Source organism: Acomys minous, assembly GCF_964271855.1.
Source record: "Acomys minous genome assembly, chromosome: 8".
In the NCBI taxonomy this organism is placed as follows: Eukaryota; Metazoa; Chordata; class Mammalia; order Rodentia; family Muridae; genus Acomys; species Acomys minous.
The window spans coordinates 38,581,762-38,600,044 of NC_140489.1; the positions used below are offsets into that span (position 1 = coordinate 38,581,762).

The 18,283-nt window shown below is 43.4% G+C and overlaps 1 protein-coding gene across 1 annotated transcript; it reads left to right on the top strand.

Annotated features, from left to right (window-relative positions):
* Window positions 1-78: 78 nt before the first annotated feature.
* ATP6V1D (ATPase H+ transporting V1 subunit D) lies at window positions 79-16,518 on the top strand. The gene is made up of 9 exons (XM_084792881.1): window positions 79-259; window positions 3,939-4,056; window positions 8,372-8,451; window positions 9,885-9,952; window positions 10,579-10,623; window positions 11,968-12,071; window positions 12,440-12,506; window positions 13,927-14,005; window positions 15,878-16,518. The coding sequence occupies exons 1-9, from the start codon at window positions 219-221 to the stop codon at window positions 16,017-16,019; spliced, it is 744 nt and encodes a 247-aa protein (XP_084649007.1). The 5' UTR covers window positions 79-218; the 3' UTR covers window positions 16,020-16,518.
* The last annotated feature ends 1,765 nt before the right edge of the window (window positions 16,519-18,283 follow it).

Here is an 18,283-nt window from a genome sequence, read left to right on the forward strand (position 1 = left end):
CCTCAAGGCCCGCCCCCGCCCCTCCTCCCTCTCAGTCCTCGCGCAGCAGGAACCGGAAGTGAGAACCAGTTTCCCCTGTAGCCTCTTAGCAACGCCAGGGGTCAAGTGACACAGTCAGCTGACCCCCTCCTGGAGGAAGGCCCTGTGGTCCCCAGTTCTGGAGGTGTTGCCGTTCCGATTGCCCGGCTGGGGGCCCGAGCGGAACAGTCACCGTCAACATGTCGGGCAAAGACCGGATTGAAATCTTCCCTTCGCGAATGTAAGTGAAAGAATTAGGACAAGCGGTGCCAGGTTCAGGCACATCTTCCCGGGGCGCATCCCTGCGTACCCTTGGCCACCAGCGGGGTTCCTTTCTGGGCCGCTCCTGAGCTTTCCCCAGGGTCTTTCCCTGCGTTTAGAGCTTGGCTTCCTTACTGTCCCCCCACACCTGTTCCTGCGGAGAGCACAGGCTGGAGAAAACGGGTCCAGGGCAAAGGAAAAGGGGTGCGCCTGCTGGCTTTTTTTGCAAGTCCGATGTCTTCACTCATTCATTCCACACACCCTCTGAGCCACACAGGGAGTTTACATAACTGGGCAGTCGCCATCTCTGCCTCACTGGGCTCATCAGTGCTTGTGAGGGGTGACGCTTCGGAGACGCTAATAAGGTGGTTAGACCAAAGCTCTCCAGACGGGAAGTTACGGGATGGGAAGCACATAGCAGCCAAAGTGGCGTTGGATGAGTCGTCCCAGCGCAGCTGTAGATTTTTCAGTCTTGGATCCCGTCGGATGTCACCTGCCGTGGGGAAGATATCTCTGCGCTTCTGAGGTTTCTTCAGCCTCGTGATAATTGCACTCTGTTTTTTGGTTTTTTTTTTAAGCCTCTAGCAGTGTCACTCATGACGTTGTCACGAGGACATTTGTTTGGTGGGATCTTTCTCGCTCCCACCCATCTATGGGCTGCCTCCTAGATGAAGGAGGCATCTTTTTAATGTGTAAAATGTCCACCCACCCACAAGTTCCTTGAACCCTCGCCTTGGGATCTGTCCAGTTGCCTGGACATCACATTTGTAAAGGAAAAGCTGAAGTGTTCTCAGATCAAGTAACGACTTGTGGAAAGTAAAGATTATTTTTATTTGTGTGCGCTTCTATTGTCCCTGAAGAAGGAAATCAGTTTTTACTACGATATTTAGTCTTTTCATTGTGGTCTGGTTTTGGGAGCCGGTTTTAGGTGTGTGTGTTACTGTATTGTTTTCCATATCCTATGCTTTTTTCCTCACAGACTCTGAAGACTCTTTAAATAGTTACACTTAAACCCTAGAGCGAATTTCTGTCTCTGCCAAGGTGTGTGTAATTCTGAATGGATTAAAGCGTTTTAATAAAAAAAAAAAAACAACCCAGACCAACCAATCCCTTTTAACCTTCATACCACTTTGAAATGGCAGATTATATTAAGTGTACAAATGGGCTAGTTGTGGATAAATGCAATGCCTGGGAAACAGATAAAAGATCATTACTACGCTAGGATAGCCTCAAAACTCAGCATGTAAGGCTATGCCCCTAGGGTGACCCCAGTTTCTCCCCAACCCCCAACTCTAATGCCACTGAGTGGCCTAACTCTTGCCTGGCATACACATGGCCCTGGGTTGAATCCCCAGCACCTAAAAGTAAAAATAACCATGTCTGCCTGAAATAAATAAAACTCAAAGCCGGCAGGAGAATTAAATAATTGTTTTAGTGAACACCTGATTGATTGACCCCAGACCTCTCTCCCACAGAACATGTATTAAAAAGGGTTTCAATTGAATATATAGCTTATATAACTCATCAGGGACCTGAGAGAACCCTTCTTTGAAAAGTGATCATCAGGAAGGACTGGGTCTCTGTGTCTCTTGTGTCTATGGGAGGCTGGAATCCTAACTTCTGTAGCTGTCAGCAGGCAGACACAGCTGACACAACCACAGCCGGGCTCACCAACCCTTTCTGATGCTCTCTTTTCTTATTCTGAGTCCTTTTCATTTTCTTTAAAATGCCCAGGCATGTCTTCATGATCCAGAATGGAGCTCAGCGTCTTGCCTTGCCGTCAGTGGTCTCACTGTTGTAAATAACGTCTAGCCATACTTAATCACTGTTCATAATGCTGATGTGTGTTTATTTTTACCTTGGAGCTTTTAATTTAAGACTAGGAGGTGAAAATGGGCTTCTCAAGAAAAATGATAGGTTTGTAAAGGTGAAACTGTTAGTGGAGAGCACTCAGCTTGCTGGTTGAGAGGAGTCAGGGTAGGAAGTAAATATTTCCCCAAAAGCTTGGCAGTCATGTAGTCATGCAGTCAGATGCCTTTGACTCAGCTGGAGACAAAGTCACTGTTTTAGCTGAAGGTCAAACTTCTTCTTTCTTTGTTTTCATTTTTTTCTTTCTGTAGGGCTGAGCAGCTCTGAAACAGAAAAGAACTGGTTTAACAGCCTCAGCCTAGTCCCCACAGCACTGATTTTGTTTTCACAACTTCATTCATGTGGTGCTGTTGTCCTGTGCGATGTTGCTTCCGTTCACCTAGCACCAGAGAAAATGAAACAAATTTAGGTGGAAGCAAAGGAGGCCCCAAAGGCCTAAGGACGTGGTTCACACGCACAGTGCCCGGCTTTCAGTCACTAGTACCACATGAACTGGTGTGGTGGCCCGTGCCTGAAGCACAGCACTCAGGAGGGTTAGGCAGGATCAGGAGTTGAAAGCCAGCCTGGGATACGTAAGACCCTGGCTCAATTAAACACGTGTAAGTGTTTGGGTAAGTCACCTCTAGTCTATTCTATATCCCAGGCTGACCTTCAGCCTCCGGTCTTCCTGCCTTCACCTCCCGCGTGCTGGGATTACAGGCGCTCAGCACTCCGTGTCTCGCTCTAGTTGCTCTTGAGTCTCAGTAACTGGAAACGCCTTATTCTCAGAGGTACAGACCTCTAGAATGGACTTGATCAACCAGTTCATCCAGGAGCTCCAAGCTGTTGGAGTCTGCAGTGCAAGCTAGGATTAACCTGAATTTTATCCAACTCTCTCTCCCCTCCATGTGTGCGTGTGCGTGTGTGTGTCTGTGTGTCTGTGTGTTTGTGTGTTTTGCAGCAAGTATGCTGGTGCATGAGCTTGTGGAGGTCAGAACAGGATATCTGGTGTTTTCTATTGCTTTGCCTGACACAGTCTCTCAGGGAACTGGAAGCTTGTAGTCAGGACCTGCCTGTCTCTGCCCACCAAAGCTGGGGTTACAGGTACATGCAGACGTGCCTGGCTTCCTGCCTGGGTCCTGGATCCTTATGCTTGAAAGCGAGTGCTCTTACACGCTGAATCAGCTTCCCAGCCCCTCACCCAGTCTTTTGAGTCTTAATTCTGGTATGTAGTGTCAACAGTGCAAACTGTTCAGTGTACACATTGGTATGGCTAGCTCTTATTTGGGCTGGAAACTAAACAAGCTTCCCTGGATTAGCCCTCTGGTGAGGCCGGTCACTGCAGTCACCCACTGCTAACTGCCTGCCAGATGGAACATTTTCAGGGGAGGCTGTGTGGAATTGGGGTTCAGTGCACCTAGGTTTGAGCCTTCTTTAGAGTCTTGGGCAAGTCACTGGAGTCAAGTCTGGTTCAAATTCCTGCCTGCTTGTCCTCCAGTGATAATAAGATCCTGATTTATGACTGGAAAGCACTTTAATGCCATGCCAGTAATATAAATATAACACATCATTGTGGATAAAGTGTAGAATGTACCAAAACTGTAGCAGTTAAAAGGTAAGCTCGTGTTTTCCCCAAGCCTCATTTCCCAAAGAAAGCCATTTCTAGTTTCTGTGAGTCCTTTGCAGGCCTGTTTTTTGCACCTACATGAATGCACTCACTTCTTCCTTCTTATAAAGACAGGATATAAATCTGCTGTAGAGGTATTTTTTGTGTCTTTTAAGTGGTGACAATAATGTGTTTGATTTTGTAGGGCACAGACCATCATGAAGGCTCGATTAAAAGGAGCACAGACTGGTCGAAATCTCCTGAAGAAGAAGTCTGATGCCTTAACTCTTCGGTTTAGACAGATCCTGAAGAAGATAATAGAGGTAAAATAAACTTTGCTTAGAACATGGATCCTATTTAATGTGTATATTTAAGGAAAATCAAGTATGGCCTTTGGCACTTAAATTTTTCCTTCCTCTATTTCCTTCTGTCCCCCTTTCCCTCCCTTTCCCTCTCCCTCTCCCACTCTCCCCCACAGGATTGAAGATAGGGCCTCAAATATGCTAAATACACACCTTAGCACTGAAGTAAATAATGCTTCCTAATGTTTCTGGTATTTAAATCAACTTTTCTCCTTTCAAGAATATTAATACGTCTATAACAGGTGTAATACACAGGCCTATTGTGTACTGTGTACTGTATACTATGTAGGTATATGTACACATGGCAACTTAAGTTTCAGAGAGTTCATTATAAAGCCTGTCCTCATGCCTACAGAGCCACTTGATTTTATCTGTATCAAGCCTGCCTCTGTACCTCATGTGGCGTGCTCGTCTAGTGTCCTCTTCCAGGCCCTTTCCTTTTTTTTTTTTTTTTTAAAGATTTATTTATTTATTTATTTATTTATACAGTATTCTGACTGCATGTACGTCTATATGCCAGAAGAGGGCACCAGATCCCAGTACAGATAGGTGTGAGCCACCATGAGGTTGCTGGGAATTGAACTCAGGACCTCTGGAAGAGCAGACAGTGTTCTTAACCTCTGAGCCATCTCTCCATCCCCCAGGCCCTTTTCATTGTGTTTTCTATCACTAAACTGCTTTTGCCTTAATCTTTTCTAAGTTGAGATAGGCCTTACTCTGTAGGCCAGGATGGTCTTGAACTCACGGTGGTTTTTTCTGCCACAGTCCCTCAGTGCTGAGATTATAGCATAAGATACCATGTCTGCCTCCCTAGGACTCTTTTTAACTGGTTTCCCTGGTCCTTCTGATCTCTTCAGAGAGGCTGCTGCTGATCTCTCAATGGTGATGAGCTTTCCTCAGTTGATTCTTATGCTGCTACAGACTACATGGCCTTCTCTTGTTTGATGGATTTACTACCCAGAGAGTAAGGGCTTGGTCTTCTTAGTGTTCTATTTCCAGTGCCTGAGATAGTGCCAGCACATAGTAGGCTCTGTTCAGGGGTTTTTTGTTTTTTATTTTTGGTAAATGGTAGATGAATTATACAGGATAGTGTATAAGTCATGCAGAATCATTTTCAAAGCTCAGGCTTCTTTTGCTAGGTCTCTTCTTGCCACCAGCATTCTCATCTCTCATTTCTCTGAGTTAGTTTTTGATACTTTCCAAATGTGATTTTGTTTCTTGTAGCTTATATGTGTGTATGCACATGCCACAGTACATGTGTGGGTCAGATGATAGCTTGCAGGGGTTGGTTGTTGCCGCATGTTTGCTGCTGATTTGTGTACTTCGGACTGGCCGGCTAGATGATTCTTCTAGCTCCGCCTAGCCTCTCACCAAAGGCGTGGTAGGATCACAGATGTGTGCCGCTGCGCCTGCCCTCCCCCCCCCCCTTTTTTTCCCCCTGGGGCAGGGTCTCACTATATAATTCTGGCTGGCCTAGAACGCCTTTATGTTAGACCAGGCTGACCTTTAACTCAGAGCTGCCTGCTTCTACTTCCTGAGTACTGGAATTAAAGATGTGCACCACCGTGCCCAGCCCTTCTGGCTTTTACATGGGTTCTGGGGGTCAAGATCTAGGAGGTCTTCAGGTGATCCCAGTCTTTGTAAAGCTGACAGACCCAGAGTATTATGTGCATATACCTGCATTTTTAAGATAACAGTAGTATTAAATCCTGTAGTATTTTTTAATTTTGTCTTTTCCCCTACTTCATGACACAACACAGACAGCTTTATATATCAGTACATAAATCTGTCTTTCTTTCTTTTTTTTCTTTTCTTTTTTTTTTTTTATACAGGGTTTCTCGGTTTAGCCCTGGCTGTCCTGGACTTGCTTTGTAGGCCAGGCTGGGCTCGAACTCATAGTGATCTGCCTCTGCCTCTGCCTCCTGGGATTAAAGGTGTGCGCCACCATGCCCCGCTTTTCCTATTTTCTTGTCTTTTCTTTTTTTAGGTTTTTCGAGATAGAGTTTCTCTGTGTAACAGTCCTTGGCTATCCTGGACCTTGCTTTTGTAGACCAAGCTGGCCTCGAACTCGCAGCAATATAGATCCGCCTGCCTCTGCCTCCCCCAACCCTCCAGTGCTGGGATTAAAGGTATACACCACCACGCCTGGCTAGCTTCCTATTTTTTATAGTACATGTATGTATAGAACATGTATGGTGTTCTCTTGATGTGGATGTTGTCCAATGTTTAGTCTTAACAGTGCCTTGGGAGGAGGAAATGCTTAAACTCTTTTATATACATTTTTCCAGAAAGTAATTTCACAGTCTTCTTCCAGGGATATAGTCATTGAAGTTTTTTATAGGTAACTGCGAAGATTTAATATGAACTTATATTCTTATCAAGTGATGTACAAGAGGGCTTGCTTGTTTTCTTAGCTCCTTCGTAACTGAGCATTAGTGCTGTTTCTAGTTGCTGCCGGTCTCTTGTGCTGAAGTTGTCTTCAGCTTGTGCTGTTTTCAGTTCCTGTGTGAGCTTATGCAGTTTTTCACGGTCATTGGTAATTTGGTTCACTTGGGGAATTTCTTTTCATTTGAAAAAGGTCATTATACATTCTGGTAAATATATAAAACACTAAAAGTACTTTCTTCATATCTGTAAATTAAAGGACAATTGAAATGTCTCTTGACTTTCTTAGATTCAAGCCCAGGGACATTCATACACTAGGCAAGTGCTCTGCCACTGAAACACCCCTGCTTGTGAATTAAAATAAATAAGTAGAACAACTAAAAATACTTATATTTTTATTTTGCTAAACACAAAGCTTAGCCCTCTGCCTCCCATCCTCCCCTCTGTTAGACAAGTCTCACGTACAGCCTAGCCTTTACCACAGGCCTCCTGCTTTAGTGTTCCAGTGCTGGGACTCCTGATATATCTAAGTTATATAAAGCTTAGAAAGGCTTCAAGGGCCTAAGAAAATACTGTATTGTTATTTTATAGCTATTTTTTTATTTAGATTCTTTTTTTGCTCAATTTCCTATGAATTTATGGGCTTAAGCAGTCCTCTGAATTTACTAATCCGAATGATTGTAGTTGGTTTACAATCTTTTGTTTTCGGTACCTTTTAAGTGCCAAGTTCACAGGTGTATGCCACCACACCCTACTTACAGTGCTGTTTTCAAACACTTTTGAAATTTCAAAACTTTTATTGTTTGAAATTATGTGTATATGTGTGTATCTATATGTGGATATGTGCATGTGAATGCAAGTGCCCAAAGAGGCCGGAGGTCTTGTTCAAATGCCTAGAACCAACCCATATAAAAAGCTCGGCATGGTCTCATGAACCGTAACTCCAGGGTGGATGGGTAGAGGTGGGTGTGATCAGATGATCACTGGAGCTTTCTGGCTGCCAGCCTAGCTACAGTGTCAATGCGAGACGCTGTCTCAGACAAGTAAGTGGAGAGTCATAGATCAGGACATCCAATGTCCTTCTACACCTCCCTCCCTTCCCCACCCCCCTCTCTCTCTCTTCTCTCTCTCTCACACACACACAGAGGCGGCGGGGGGGAGGGGGAGAGCACACACACACAGAGGAGTGGGGGAGAGAGAGAGAGAGAGGGCGCGCGCACACACACGCATGTGCGAGCACAGGGAGAGGAGAAGAACATATTCTCCTGTTGAGTGTGTTGGTCTCTTTTTTAAGGCGGGGTCTTTTTGTGGTGGAATGTTTTAAGGCAGAAATTTGTCATTTTGTGAACAGATGGACAATTGAATGGCCTTTTATTGTAATGTCTTCTCATATAGACCTGGGCTTGTTTTTGAATACTCTGTTGCCACAGCAGATATATTTCCTCATTTTAACAGATTTGTATTATTTATTTAGCTAATTTTCTTCCCGTATGACCCAGTTTCTCTTCTCTTAAAAAAAAGTATTGGCTTTTCCAAACATTACATTCTAGCTGCAGTCCAGTTGGTGTGCCAGTGAGGTTTTGGACTCTTAATTGAATTTAGAAGATTAATTTGAGCAAATCAGCATGTACTTATTCAAGAATAAGTAAACATTGCTATTGTCAGTTTTCTGTTTGTCAGTGAATTTATTTTAATTTTCAAGCTCATGGTTTTATAACTTTATCAGACCAAGACCAAAACTGTTCAGAATTTGAGTTTTCTCATTATCAAATCAGTTTTTGATGCTGATACTTTATATTTAGCATAAAACACTGATGGTTATTAAAGAAACTAATTGTAGTATGACTTTTCTGTAAGATCTTGATCCTGTTGTTGGCTTATGCTTTCTCAGACTAAAATGCTGATGGGTGAAGTAATGAGAGAAGCTGCCTTTTCATTGGCCGAGGCCAAATTCACAGCAGGGGACTTCAGGTAAGATGACTTTGAAAAAAAACCAACCCAGTATTTTAAGTTTATAATTTTATAACAATTTAATTAAAAATGTATAAACATTAAAGACAAAGGATATAGGAATACTTTTAACATCATAACCTTAAACCCATTCATTGCCTGTTAATGTTTCTTTTTTAATAAGTGCCAAGTACAGAATACTTGACATTTTGAAGACCATTTTCATTTAACATTGTTTCTTCAACATTTTCCCTGTTTTCACAGGTTTGTACTCTTAAGATATCTTAATGTATATAAGTTTATGTAAATAAATGTACATTTATAATTACATTTAAATACTTATAGTTATATATTTATTTCTATAAACAAATATAACAGTTTATTAACCTTTTCTCTTAGTGCTTGATCTTTGAGTGCTAGATTTTTGAAATCTGAGGGGATGACTGAGCAATTACATGCACATGTATTTTTGTTTCTAGGATACATTATTTAAAATTGAGACCTTTATGGCTTTTATCACATAAGCATGCATACTGGTTTGTAAGTGGATTATACTAGTTTATTCCCTCATGAGTCTCTTAGTAACCCTGTGAGGCAGATAAGTGGTTTCCCCCACTTTAAGTAAACGTGTCCCTGAGAGGACACAGCTAGTTGGGACAGAGGTAGAAGTTGTTTCCTCACCTTGTTAGTTTTCTTGTGCAATGACATGGGCCCTCTCTACTGTAGGAGCTTTTCCCGCCGTGAAAGCCTTACACCTGAGGGCTGTGAGGCCAGTTGAGTGGCAGGTCTCACTGCTCGCTGGTGCTAGTAGAGCAATATAATCAGTTGTTCTTCTTCAGCAGAGGGGAACATTAGTATTGTATTTTTCAAAGTTTTTAAATAAAATTATTTACCTTTATTTTATGCGCATTGGTGTTTTGCCTGCATGTATGTCTATGTGCGGGTGTCAGATCTTGGAGTTACAGACAGTTGTGAGCTGCCATGTGGGTGCTGGGAATTCAGCCTGGATTCCCTGGAAGAGCAGTGAGTGCCATTAACTGCTGAGTCATCTCTCCTGCCCATAGTAGTGTAGTATATGTGGTTAAGAGGAAGTACTTTTTCTGGTAAAAGATGGTGAGTTGGATGATTTCACAAGTTGGGCAGCAAATCTAGAAGGAAAAAAAGTTTTCTGCTAGGAATACACCCCCTGAGTCACATATCCACTCACTGAAAACACAAGACATCCATATACACTAACTTGGTTGTCCTCTAGCCATTGACGTAGCTGTCGCTTGTTCTCTGCTCTCTGAGGGCCTCTACTGGCTCTGCTAAGTTTTCTTTTCTGGAATAAAGATGATTACCAATACATACTGCAACTTCTTACTCCTGGTTTCAGTGATGAGACTATTCAGTGGGTCTCTGTAGATTTATTTATTCAAATAAGACTAAGTTGTTGTTGTTATTTTTTTTCTCAGCACAACAGTTATCCAAAATGTAAATAAAGCCCAAGTGAAGATCCGAGCCAAGAAAGACAATGTAGCAGGTAACTAACCACCCTGAGATCCTTGGAGGGTAAAGGCATTTTACAGTTAATTAGTTGCATGACAACTTCTTAATGTTTCAGTCTCTTAAATTAGAGCAACCTGATGGCAGGTTAAGGCCTTTGCAACCAGCATGCTTAATACTTGGGATAATTTGATATTTGAATAGAAGCAAACTCTTGAGAAGACTTAAATAATGACTTGAAACCATTTACAGTTCTAAACAATCTCTTGGTTAGAAAGCAGCACCTCTTTAAGGAGGCAGGAGAGATGGCTCAGTGTTTAATAGCGCCACCTGCTCTTCCAAAAGTCCTGAGTTCAATTCCCAGCAACCACATGGTAGTTCACAACCATCTGTAATATGATATGATGCCCTCTTCCAGCCTACAGGTGTATTTGCAGGCAGAGCACTGTATATATAATAAATAAATCTTAAAAAAAAAAAAAGAGGCAGAGACCGACTGATCTCTTAAGTTCCAGGCCAGCCTGGCCTATAGAGTGAGAGCTTGTCTTTAAAAAGAAGAGCAGCCTGTCTGGGCTACATTGTCTGCCTATTGAAGAAAAGAAAAAGTGCCTCCAGCCCAGCGTGTGACTCCACATGCGTGTCTTCATTGTCTTCACTTTGCAGGTGTTACCCTACCAGTGTTTGAGCATTACCACGAAGGAGCTGACAGTAAGTGTGGATGTCGTAGGATACAGGATTGAAGCCTGAGAAGTACGGTTGGTAGTCATTTGCTGTTTAAAAATGGGAGGCTTTGCCTTTACCAGGTCACTGCCTGGACACTCACCATGGACTGTTTTCCATTTCTGGTTTGTGTCTTTGAAAAGCAGAGTAAGACCTTACATTCTGAATGCTGAGTCTTTCTAGATACTTTTAGCTTACTCCAAGTTTTTTAGAATTGTTCCTTCCAGCCGGTCATGGTGGCGCACGCCTTTAATCCCAGTGCTAGAGAGGCAGAGGCAGGCGGATTGCTGTGAGTTCGAGGCCAGCCTGGTCTACAGAGTAAGTCCAGGGCAGCCAAGGCTACACAGAGAAACCCTGTCTCGAACCCCCCGTCCAAAAGAATTGTTCCTTTCCTAATTTGGCAGCATTTGTGAGGATAAGTAACATTCGTTTGTACTTCTCTAAATGAAGTAATTAGCTTTTTCCCACATAAAAATATTCTTTCTTCTGACACTTCCATCTCATTGGTTCACGAACTTGCTCATTGAATTGTGCAGGTCAGTAATTGTGGCTCACAGAATGTTTCCTTGTTCTAATGGCATCGGCCACTAGTAGCTACTTCATCAAGCCTGGCCCGTGGTTAAGTTTCCCCTCTAGGGCTGGTAATGTAGCTCTGAGGGAGAGGCCTGTCTAGCATGTGTTTAGTGCTGGATTCCAGCCCTGCCTACACACACTTAATGCTTTCCTTATGGTCGCTCTAGTAGCCTTGTAAAAACACAATTTTACAAAGCAGCAGTGATTACCATCTCAACCACAGAAGCTGTGTGACCTGAAGGACACCCTCAAGGTCAGTCTTCTTGAGCTTCCCTCAGGAGAGGAGAGGGGAGGGTGTTTAGGTCCTTAGCTGAGCTTCTAGCCACGCCCTCGTGCGTTCCTGCTCGAGCTGCACATGGTCTCAGAGGTGCTAGAGTATCTAGAGCACTGAAGACTGACTTGAAGTGGGGCCCCCGCCATGCAGCCGTGAGGACGCTAGCCATGCTAGAGGAGCCCTTCCGGGTCATCATACTTCTAAGTAACTCATGCCCCTATGAACTAGGCCCAGGAAAGCCGTCGGCTCGCCAAGCTAGGCCTAAGTGGGCTTGTTGCCTTGGTCTGTCACTGGTGCCCTGTTGGTTGAGGTGACACTTGTTCATGTGAGCAGGAATGGGCATTTTGTGTTTGCCATTGGCATGTAACAGAAGCTAATGCATTTGCCTTTCCATGTTTGTTACAATTCTGAATGTCTTCCTTTTGGGAATTCACAGAGGATTTTTTACTCTCTAATGAAAAATGTTGTCTGACTGGCTCTTTCAGGCTATGAACTGACTGGTTTAGCCAGAGGTGGGGAGCAGCTGGCTAAACTGAAGAGGAATTATGCCAAAGCCGTGGAACTGCTGGTGGAACTGGCTTCCCTGCAGGTGCGTCACAGCAGAGTGCCTTCTGACAGTCACGTGGGGCACTCCTGTGGGAAACCAGCCCAGTGACCTGAGTTCTGGACGGGTGGCTTCTGCTTGCTTGTCTTTGCTTCTTACTGCAATGCATGTGTAGTGGTGCAGCTCGACTTAATGCAAGTGTGACATGAGGGCAGTTCGTATACACCCAGGGGAAACAGCACAGTTCTGCAGAAATCTGGTGAAGTTTCACTTTCTTAAGCAGGCTGAACAGAATTTCGTTTTCTTTTGGGTTCCCAAATGTTTCTACAAGTACAGTCTGAGTGGAGCCAAGTGAACAGACATGACTGATGATGGAGACGTGTTCTTGTTATTAATTTGTCCTTTCATTGTAGACTTCCTTTGTTACTCTGGATGAAGCCATTAAGATAACCAACAGGCGTGTAAATGCCATTGAACATGGTGAGTCAAAGCTGCTGGGAGGCGCTTTGTTCCTTTCCTTGCCCCTCCCTGCCAGCTTGTTAGGCAGCTGTTAGGGCTCAGGCCCAGCACATCAGACTGAAAGGTAAGACCTGCCTCTGCCACAGTGGAGAGAGAAATGTGTCCACAGTACAAACATACATAGGTGTATCCTGAGAGAGGCCAGGCCACTGAATGCTCCAACCTCTGGTCGCTCATGCAGTTACTAGAGCAGAAATTCTATGAATCATGAGCCTTCTTAGGGCTTTCTTAGGTCCTGTCTATTGCCTGAGTGATATCTTTTTTTTTTTTAAAATAACACATTAAGCATCTATCTTTTTTTTATTGATTTTTATTTTTATTTAATTAATTTAATCAGATTACAACTCAATTGTTATCCCATCACTTGTATCCTCCCTCTCTCCCACTTTCACCCTATTCCCCTCCCCTAGGTCTATGACCGAGGGGGACCTCCTCCCCACTATATGGTCATAGGCTATCAAGTCTCATCTTGGTAGCCTGCTTATTCTTTCTCTGAGTGCCACCAGGCCTCCCCACCAAGGGGAGGTGGTCAAATATGGGGCACTAGAGTTCATGTCAGGGTCAGTCCCCGCTCTCCACATAACTGTGGAGAATGTCCTGTCCATTGTAAGCATCTATCTTTAAATCTCTTTTAGGCTATTGTCTCATTTTGCTACATCTCTTTCTTTCTTTCTTTTTTTTTTTTCCCTACATTTCTTTTCTGTTTTTTCATTACACTATTTTAAGAATACAACCATATTAATCGTGTTTTTGGCAGAAGAACTCAGTTTATTCAGCTTTAGGTAAGAAAGGAGCAAAGACTGAAGCGAAGACCTTCCTTCAGCTGGTGCCCCAATAGGACTACTCTCATCTGAAGTATTTATGGGCACATTATTGGTAGTGCTTTAGCACAGGCTGGGCAGGTATTCTATTCTGGAACACATTTCTTGTCTGCTGTTTAGTGTCATTCTTTATTTCATTGAACTTCCTCCAAAAACCCGAAATGGGTAAGGTTCATAGTTTTCAGCTTTAGGGAGCTCGCATTCTAGAATAGGAACACTGTATGTAAAACAGAGCCGAATGGCACACAGCAAGGTCACAGCATTTACCATGGCTCCAGTGTCTGTTAAGGTGACGTCTGTGGCTTACTGTTACCTCTTCAGTAGAGTCTAGTGCTGGATCCTGTTTGCCCCAATATGGTGTCTGTACATAGGAAAGACCCTGGAAGGGCACATACCAGATATTTGCAAGGTAATTTTACTTGGCTGGATTACATCTCATTTTTGTTTTCCAAGTTCTCTGCATTAAGTGTACATTAATTCTACAGTTAGAGAATAATAAGTACTATTCAATAATCTTCTGAAAGGGCACTGAAGTTCTCACGTGTGTGTTTAAACTCTAGTCATCATCCCCCGGATTGAACGCACCCTTGCCTACATCATCACAGAGCTGGATGAGAGAGAACGAGAAGAATTCTATAGGTTTGTTGAAACTAGCACTTGCTATTTTTTGTTTTGTCTTCCATATGCTACAGTTTCAGTTTGTTGCTCAGTGACTAATATGGTCTTTTGAATAACCATAGTTGGTTATTCTCTCTCTCTCTCTCTCTCTCTCTCTCTCTCTCTCTCTCTCTCTCTCTCTCTCGGGTTTTCAAGACAGGGTTTCTCTGTGTAACAGGAGTACTGGCTGTCCTGGACTTGATTTGTAGACCAGGCTGACTTCAAACTCACAGAGATCCGCCTGCCTCTGCCTCGTGAATGCTGGGATTGAAGGTATGTGTCACCACCACCTGGCTTCACAGTTGGTATTTTATTCTGTTAAATAAAAAGTAAGAGGGCTGGAGAGATGGCTCAGAGTTTGAGAGCACTGACTGCTCTTCCGGAGGTCCTGAGTTCAATTCCCAGCAACGACATGGTGGCTCTCGACAATCTGTAATGTGATCGGTTGCCCTCTTCTGGCCTGCAGGTGTACATGCAGGTAGAGCACTGTATACATAATAAATAAATAAATAAACCTTTTAAAAAAGTAAGAAACAAACATTGGGTATGTGGCACTTGCTTACAATTCCAGAGTTCAGAAGGCAAGACTGTAAGCTTAAGGCCAGCCTGGGTTACACTAGAATATACACGGAGAAAGGAGGACTGAAAGAAGAAATTACAGAAGTAGTCCCCGTTACCTGAAACTTGGGTTTCCATTGCAGTATACTGTGGTTAACTGCAGTCCAAAAATGTTAAATGGAAAATTATAGACCTAATATGTGGGTTTTCAGCTGTATGCTCTTCTCTGTGGCATGAGCCATCAAGGTCCTGTGCTGTCCATCAGGTGAAGCATCCTTGTGTCTAACATACACAACCTGTACACTGTCTGCCATCAGTCATGGGTATCTGTCTCTTACCAGAGCAGCTGTCGGCTGTTGTAGTGTTAGAGTGGGGCTGTGTGTTTCCTTTAAGGAAAGAGGTGTAAATTTTTGACTTAAGGAAATAATTGTTAATCTTTTACTAAATTTTCAAATGAATACCACATTTGTCTTAGTATATAGATAAAAAGTTAGCTACAAGGGGCTGACCATGCATGAAAAGCATACTGTGCAAACATGGTTTCAGATCTGCAGTTCTTGTAATGTGTTCCCTGAATAGAGAGGGACTGTGGTATTCCCAGAGGCTGTGAGGATCAGTGTCATGTTTTACACATACATCAAACATGGCAGCTCCAAAAATTTATGCCTTTCAGAAAAACTAGTAAGATTATTCTTTAAAACAGAAGAGTGATTGGGTTGGGAATCTCTTACATAAAGCTCGAGACAAGAAGCTGGACTGGAGCAGCCATGGGGCAAGCAGAATCGCACGCTCAGTACGTGCAGGTGTCCCAACTGCTGAGTCACGGCGCCAGAGAATCAGCACAGTAAGGGGTGAGAAGTAACCACCTGTGGGACAACATGAGGGTGGACAGTGTGGGTGAATAGTGAACAAAAGGGCCGCGCTCCGAGTTCGCAGAAGTGCAGGGTGGGTAAGAGGACTGTTCAGGGAAGCTGCTGGTCTTGAGGCCTCTCCGTGCGGCGTAGAATTGTAGTTATCGTTCATGGTTAGGGTTGTAGTGATTCAAAAAATAAAATTAAAAACAATGCTCAAAATCTGTTGCATTACAGATGGATTTCAAGTTTTACTTAATGTAGGGTAGGGTGTCTGCAATCCGATATTAATAGGTGTTTTCCTGCATACATTTTAGGATGTTTTAAATTAATGAAAACGAGAGTCAGATACTAGTTTCCTGATGTTTATTGGCTAGTTACAGAGCCTGAAGACACTCAAGTCCCTTTGTACTGCAGTGGCACTCAGAAAGTACCCTTCTTGCAGGTTAAAGAAAATACAGGAGAAGAAAAAGATTATCAAAGAAAAATTCGAGAAGGACTTGGAGCGGCGGAGAGCAGCTGGAGAGGTGACGGAGCCTGCCAACCTGCTGGCTGAAGAGAAGGACGAGGACCTGCTGTTTGAGTAGCTGTCCTCTCTGCTCCCCTCAGCCCAGCACCAGCTCCATTTTAACTCACGTGTGTAGGGTTGGTATGTGTGGATATTTATTTTGGCATAAAATCCCCCTGGCTGTGGGTTTATCAGGGTGCCCTGTGAGACTTTCTCCTGCATCCTAACTCAGCAACCACTTACCACAGTTGAATGAGATTTGTAAAACCCGCCCAGCAACTTGCAGAACATCCTCTGTGAAAGTGACTTATGGTTTTATTTACAGTAGTTTGACTGGTCCGTTTAAAACTTAAGGAAATACTTAAACATTCATGGTCTTGGCCAACTGCTGTGAGCAGCCTTCCTTCCTTCCTACCGACTTGCAAACCTTGGCACTGTTGTCTGGCCGCGCAGCCACCGTGTTCCTGTGGACTCCTCCGCTCAACACCTATTTTCCTTTGCACGATAAGTGTGTGTAATGGAAGCAGTTCTGCCCATTTAAGTGTGACTTCTGAACAGAGTAAAATGATTTAAAAACATGTCGCTTCTTCTTTTTGGGAATCAGTTCAGAATAGTGACTATGTCCTTATGCCCAGATCAGTGACCTTATTGTCACGCACAGCTTTCCCCAGGCATGTAGGTAAGAGCCGCGTTCTTACTCTCCTTCTCAAGTGTGCTATACTAGGCTTTCTCTGAGAGAGTTACTGTATTTTGGGCTATTACTAAATGACCGCTGGAACTCATGGGCTTCTTAACACTTCCCTCCTAGTCTAAGACCAACACTATTTCCTACTTTGGAAAAACCAGCTAACTTTTTGCTCTTGTAGAAGCAATAGCAGTATGCTGTCTTGTTTAACTTGGCATGATTATTTATGATTACTCAGACTTTAATGCAGCCAGTTCTGCACTTTCTGGGCTTGACTGGGCACAACATAATTCTTAGTTATGAAAGCCACATTAGCATTAATGTAATCTGACCAACTGTTACCACAATAAAGATACTAAATGATTTTATAAACATTTAGGAGTGTTTTCCAGGCACTTACTGATTTTTATGTTTGTTTTCAAAATAACCATGTAAGTTTTTTAAAAGAGGTACTAGGGAGCAGACCCAGGGCCTCATGCTAAATAAATAAGCATTTACCTTAAGTCACATCCCCAGACTAAAATATGTGTTTAGCTCATTCCATGGAGTAAAACTGTGAGACACAAAGGAGCTTGAATGATTGCTTTTACTTTAAAGCTCCAAAGTGGTGATGGTGAATCCAGAATTTAAGTTCAGTAGTCAAACTTAAGTTTTATAAAAATGTCTGTGTGGAGAGGTAAGAGGAATGCTAGCCCCACAGGTCACTGAGCAGCTCAGGTAAGTCAATTTTTTCTATCACCCTGTGGGTCCCAGGATGGAACTCAAGTCGTGGGACTTGGGGCAGGCCCCTTCATCTGCCGAGCCATCTCACTGAGCATAAAGGCATACTCACCTAGCTTGTTGGTTTCGGTGTGTGCGTGTTCATGTTCACATATGCATGGAGGCCAGAGGACACTATTCCTTAGGACATGTCTACTTGTGTTTTTTGAGAGTCTCTCTGGCTTGGAGCTTGCCAAATAGGCTAGACTAGCAGGCTGACAAGCCACAGGGATCCGTCTCTGTGCTCCAGTGTGGATAAATTCTAAGCATGCATTACCATGTGGGTTCTGGCAAACCCTTCAGTATCCCCCAGCCTACATCCTTTTTATCCTTCCTGTCCTTCCCATATTTAAAATTCTAGGTATTAAGGAGCAAGATAGGGAGCCTGTCTCAGAGGAGCTGATTTATAGGAACCCAGATGTGGTCCATAGGAGAAAATGTTTATCACTTAACTTCCCAGTGCCTTGGTGAGGTGTAAACTGTACCATTTCAGTTGTGCATATGGAGAGATTGCAGAACTTATACAGGCCAAATAGCATAGGTGGAAGGAGTCCAAGTCAAGTGAATCTTGATTTCAGAGGCATAATCCTTGAGCACTAGGCACTGCCTCTGGTTTGAAGATAGGGGTAGAGAGCCATATTTAGGCTTATATTTGTTTATTCATTTATTGTGGAAGTTCATTTACTTGAAAGCATTGCACCAAAGACACTTGGTAGCCTCAGTAAAACTGGTACTTCCAGGGCTTGCTTAAACTGTCCATAGATTTGCAGACAATTTCCTATTGAGGTAAGGTTGTCTTATGTTCCAGGGTTGTCTGGAGCTCAGCATCTTTCTGCTTCGGCCTCCTAAGTGCTGGGATTGTAGGCACACACCCATCTAAAACTTTAGGTGACTTTATG

Bases quoted from the DNA above. Each gene is read 5' to 3' on its own strand.
- ATP6V1D (XM_084792881.1), top strand. From the start codon at position 219: ATGTCGGGCAAAGACCGGATTGAAATCTTCCCTTCGCGAAT. The intron at 10,624-11,967 runs GTAAGTGTGGAT...TGGCTCTTTCAG, and splicing joins TTACCACGAAGGAGCTGACA to GCTATGAACTGACTGGTTTA. The intron at 14,006-15,877 runs GTTTGTTGAAAC...CCCTTCTTGCAG, and splicing joins GAACGAGAAGAATTCTATAG to GTTAAAGAAAATACAGGAGA.